General features: G+C 53.2%; 1 protein-coding gene and 1 non-coding gene across 8 annotated transcripts in view; one reads left to right on the forward strand and one right to left on the reverse strand.

The window, feature by feature from the left end:
• Positions 1 to 3,697, forward strand: part of LOC144721493 (uncharacterized) — a 45,099-nt gene extending 41,402 nt beyond the window's left edge. For all 7 annotated transcript variants that reach the window (XM_078599137.1, XM_078599140.1, XM_078599139.1 and 4 more), the window contains 4 exons: positions 314 to 431; positions 746 to 875; positions 2,540 to 2,711; positions 2,927 to 3,697. In XM_078599137.1, coding sequence (XP_078455263.1) covers positions 314 to 431; positions 746 to 875; positions 2,540 to 2,711; positions 2,927 to 3,034 — 528 coding nt within the window. In that variant the 3' untranslated portion in view covers positions 3,035 to 3,697. The remainder of the gene's footprint in view (positions 1 to 313; positions 432 to 745; positions 876 to 2,539; positions 2,712 to 2,926) is intronic.
• A 1,010-nt stretch (positions 3,698 to 4,707) lies between these two features.
• On the reverse strand, positions 4,708 to 4,780 carry TRNAV-UAC (transfer RNA valine (anticodon UAC)). Its single transcript has one exon. It is a non-coding gene; the product is annotated as a tRNA-Val (tRNA).
• Positions 4,781 to 5,273: the final 493 nt, after the last annotated feature.

Genomic DNA, 5,273 nt, shown 5'->3' on the forward strand with positions numbered 1-5,273 from the left:
CACAAATGACATCCCAACGAAGTGGCTTATCACGTGGAAATGTATCGTAGCCAAATACTCTAAACGCACGTTGGTTCGAAATGTGGAGGTAAAAAACCAGAGGACCCGGAGAAAAATCCACGCGACCACGGGGAGAACATGCAAACTCCAAATATACAGCAGGCGTCAGGGTCGGGATGGAACCCACCAACTTCTCTATACCAGGCGAGGTAGTTAACATCTCGCCACCGTTGCGCCTCTAATTACGTTTTCTCCGGGAGTGGCGCGAGCGATGCGCTTGATTTGGACTGCGCCTTTGTTCTTTTGTTTGCAGTTTGTACCGAAAAGCGACCGTCGTGGAAAGTATTGTCACGTGACGGAGAAGGCCAGTGAGATGACGGACGACGACGACGATGATGGAGATGAACATCTCACGATTGGGGCTCATAAACGTAAACAACAAAAACACACACGTAGACCCACGCAAACTCGTTTTGGTATAAATCTAAACAGATCGGGGCAAAGTATAAAACCAATTGGGGCAAATCGTATGTAAATGCCACGTTTTGAATTGTATTACGCGGTGAGACATTCCGGTGCGCGTATTGAACTGCCACAAAAAATATGCATACCAATCTGTTACGCGTAAAAGACGAACTTACTGAACGAAACGTTCACGTTTATCTTGCCACGGTTGCTCACCAGGCTGCGTTCAACACTTCTTGCCTCGTTGTGTCTGTGTTCTCGTCGCATGCTCCACGCTCAGCTGGGGTGGCCTCATGGGGGGAGGACGATGAGGTGGGAGCCGGATCTGCGGATACGAGTTTAGACATGGCCGAGCTGCTGAGAATCCACAACGAGCTCGAAGAGTACAACGAAGACCGGACGCGACTGCGGTCCGTCCGCTACCTCGTGCTCACACAACGATCAGTCCACAGCCCTCATTGGAAGCGTGCTCTCACACACGCTCAGTCCACGCCTCTCACACACGCTCAGTCCACAGCCCTCATTGGGACACGTGCTCTCACACACGCTCAGTCCACGGCTCTCACACACGCCCAGTCCACAGCCCTCAAACACGCTCAGTCCACAGCCCTCATTGGGATACATGCTCTCACACACGCTCAGTCCACGGCTCTCACACACGCCCAGTCCACGGCTCTCACACACGCTCAGTCCACAGCCCTCATTGGGACACGTGCTCTCACACACGCTCAGTCCACGCCTCTCACACACGCTCAGTCCACAGCCCTCATTGGGACACGTGCTCTCACACACGCTCAGTCCACGGCTCTCACACACGCCCAGTCCACAGCCCTCAAACACGCTCAGTCCACAGCCCTCATTGGGATACATGCTCTCACACACGCTCAGTCCACGGCTCTCACACACGCCCAGTCCACGGCTCTCACACACGCTCAGTCCACAGCCCTCATTGGGACACGTGCTCTCACACACGCTCAGTCCACGGCTCTCAAACACGCTCAGTCCACAGCCCTCAAACACGCTCAGTCCACAGCCCTCATTGGGACACGTGCTCTCACACACGCTCAGTCCACGGCTCTCACACACGCCCAGTCCACGGCTCTCACACACGCTCAGTCCACAGCCCTCATTGGGACACGTGCTCTCACACACGCTCAGTCCACGCCTCTCACACACGCTCAGTCCACAGCCCTCATTGGGACACGTGCTCTCACACACGCTCAGTCCACGGCTCTCACACACGCCCAGTCCACAGCCCTCAAACACGCTCAGTCCACAGCCCTCATTGGGATACATGCTCTCACACACGCTCAGTCCACGGCTCTCACACACGCCCAGTCCACGGCTCTCACACACGCTCAGTCCACAGCCCTCATTGGGACACGTGCTCTCACACACGCTCAGTCCACGGCTCTCAAACACGCTCAGTCCACAGCCCTCAAACACGCTCAGTCCACAGCCCTCATTGGGATACATGCTCTCACACACGCTCAGTCCACGGCTCTCACACACGCCCAGTCCACGGCTCTCACACACGCTCAGTCCACAGCCCTCATTGGGACACGTGCTCTCACACACACTCAGTCCACGGCTCTCACACACGCTCAGTCCACAGCCCTCATTGGGACACGTGCTCTCACACACGCTCAGTCCACGGCTCTCACACATGCTCAGTCCACAGCCCTCAGTCTTGCACCGGCCATTGCACTCCGTGGTAAAGTGATCGGAAGGTTAGGAGTTCATATCCTGCTGGTTGGGGGGGTTACTCAGCCCATCATCACCATCCCCCCCACCCCCCCTTGTGCTCATTTCCATTAAATGAGTACCGCATTCTGGGGATGTGGTTGTCCTATTCAGGGACTCGACCCCGCCAGGGGAATGTGGAATTTCCACCACTGGCTCATGACTGTAAACAGGAGATGAGTTCCGCCTCAATGTTTATTTAAGCACGAAATGGATTCGACTTTTTCATGCACACATCTCATGCATATTAGAAAATCGGATATCATTTGCGTTCATTTTGCAGCCTGATGTAAACCGCGCGGCATCTTTCACTCTGCGCGCTTGCCTCCAGCTCCCTGCAACGGCAGGCGACGGTGCTGAGAGGCTGGCTGAGTTCCGTGGAGGCTGTCGAGAGGGAGCGAGGCGGGGGGAGGAGAGAGGAGGAGGTGGAGGTGGCCGCGTCAGCGGCAGGCGAGGAGGAGTCTGTTGGGAGTTCTCATCAAATTCAGCAGGAGCTCGCGGAGGTGCGCAATCGGGGGGGGGGGGGGAAACCTCACCGTCTGCACATTTTCTCTCTTATAAAAGCCGTATTCATTACCACGGGCGCGAGTCATGCGGAACATTTTTTGCCGAGCGGTCTTCGGCCCCCCCTTCCCACCAAACCCTCCACCACCCCCACCTTCTCGTGGATAATTTGCATGTTTTGCCCCACGCCGCGTCTTGCGGGCGGCGGTTGCAGGTGACCCACGAGGTGGAGAGGCAGACGGCGCTCGTGGAGAGGAACCGCGCGCGCGTCGAGCACCTCGTCGCGCGCGTGCGTCAGCTGAGCGCGCCGCTGGGCGTCTGACGCACGGAGCGGCATTTTCACGCCCGCCCCCCTCGCCGCCTCGTTCCGTGACCGCGCGGCAGCTCGGCGTGTGTCGTCCGTGGAGACGGAGAGGTGGAGGAAGAGGAATAAGAAATCAAATGTAACGGCCGCGAGAGAAAAAGTCTGCGGTCGCAGAAGAAGTGCAAATCTTACACGAGCATCGCGTGTGCGTGGTTGCCCAAGGCCCCCGGGCTGTTTATAATGAAGCGGCTTTGTGCTTTCATCGCGCAAAATGCGACGGTGTCCAGAGGATGCGCGGTACGACGGTTGTGGCACATATGGGAGCGTCGTGCCTTAATTGGATTTGTGGTATTTGAGGTGCCTTTTTTAAGTTAAAGAGTGCGGAATATTTGAAATGCATGAACGCACACTTACGTGTGTTAATTGTTGGCGATGCCCTCCTACGTTGCCATAAGTGTTGACTTATCAGTTTTCTTAACGAATGGGACTGCTTTTGATTAAGTTGGTTCATCGTTGTGCCCTCAAGTGTCTGTATATATGTTTAATCCTCGCAGTGTGTTCGATACTGTTGCGCAAACACGTTTTTGTATTTTTTGTAAATCAACCCACTTTCATATTTTGCAACAAATTAGTGCCTGTGTACGTTTTCTCGTTGCTAATAAAATTGACTTGAAACACAAACGTTTCTGTGAAAGCCTTTCCTCTTAACAAGATTATTATGGGTATGATGCACAATTCACAGCCCAAATCTTACTGCACTTCGTAACAACAGAGGTGTGTTTGTTGGAGCGAGCTCAACTCGTTATTGTTATCGTCTGCCATGGTCTATCTTCTGCTTGTTGAAGGCCTCTGAGTGGGCCTACAGCAACCACCGTTCCTTCACAGCCCTGCTGTGTGCTATAATCTCCCACCCTCCTGCATACGGACCTGATCTCATCAGCCTGGTTAATTCCTTATAATTTGGCTTTGGTAAAAGCCCACGTTTCATGAACCCACCTCATTTTGTCTGCCCAATTAAACAAATTATTTGGTGATGATGGTGCTGCTGCTATGTTGGCAGTGGTGCACAACCACAACACAAACTCAACATTCGTCAAAAACACGATGGCCTTAAAGGGACAAATTAACAGGCAACTCTTTCAGCCAACGGTCCTGTGCTGTGTAGCTTTTCAGAAGCGATCTGCCCATAAATGACAGTTCAGCGCAGTGGATTGCGTGGAAATGTATTGCATTAGCTAAATACTCTGAACGCGTGTTGATTCGAAATATGGAGGGGAAAAACCGGAGGACTTTGAAGAAAAAACCCACGCAACCAAAGAGAGACACGCAAACTCCAAATATCGAGGCGTCAGGGTCGGGATCAAACCCCACGACCTTCTGTATACCAGGCGAGGGAGTTAACATCTCGCCACCTTCATAGCACATGGCCAAAGAGCGAGATGCAAGGAGCCCACAAGACCCCCATGAAGGGGTAATAATGGGTGACGAGATGTAATACAAGTTTACTCGTGCAGGGGGCGTAAGATGCGTTCATTTCAAAGGAATGCCATGCATCGGAGAAGTTGACATTCGGTGTCTGATTCTTGGGAAGTAAATACGCCTGAAATTTACTTTTGTTTTGACATTCCTCGTGCCTCACTTAGGAAAAATTGTCACTAATAATCAAGGCAAGTGGAATAAAAAAAAACGGTTGGTTCCACTGGGGCTCGAACCCAGGACCTTCTGCGTGTAAAGCAGACGTGATAACCACTACACTATGGAACCAGCTGATGCCTGCATTCGCCAACGTGTCTTATGTAGTAGACGTTGTAGAATTGTGAGCATTGTGTTTGGCAAATATTTATTTCATAAATTATTACTCTGAGGAAATTGTTAATTCAGAAACAACGCGTGGTGACGTGTTCACATTCGTTCCATTCGCCAGCAGTTTTAATAATGCAGCGTTGCTCCCACCCCCGCTGCTTCTGGGTTGAGGCCATTTGATTGGATCTGCGACGAGGCAAGGGGAACCCCCCCCGGCTCCCGAGGCTCCGCCTTCCCCCCCACAGTGGAGACTCCGCCCCCTTAAATAGACTCCGCCTCCTCCTGCATAACCCCGCCCTCTCACATATAGACTCCGCCCACTCCTCATGAGACTTTTCCTTTGATGAGAACCAGTGGGCGGAGCCTCGTGCCCAGTGGCCGGAGCCTCGTGCCCAGTGGGCGGAGCCTGAGCAGTGAAGGGGCGTGGCTTCAGCCAACTTTGTCCCCCCCCCAT

Source organism: Lampetra planeri, chromosome 12 (genome assembly GCF_965212315.1).
Source record: "Lampetra planeri chromosome 12, kcLamPlan1.2.h2, whole genome shotgun sequence".
Taxonomy (NCBI): Eukaryota; Metazoa; Chordata; class Hyperoartia; order Petromyzontiformes; family Petromyzontidae; genus Lampetra; species Lampetra planeri.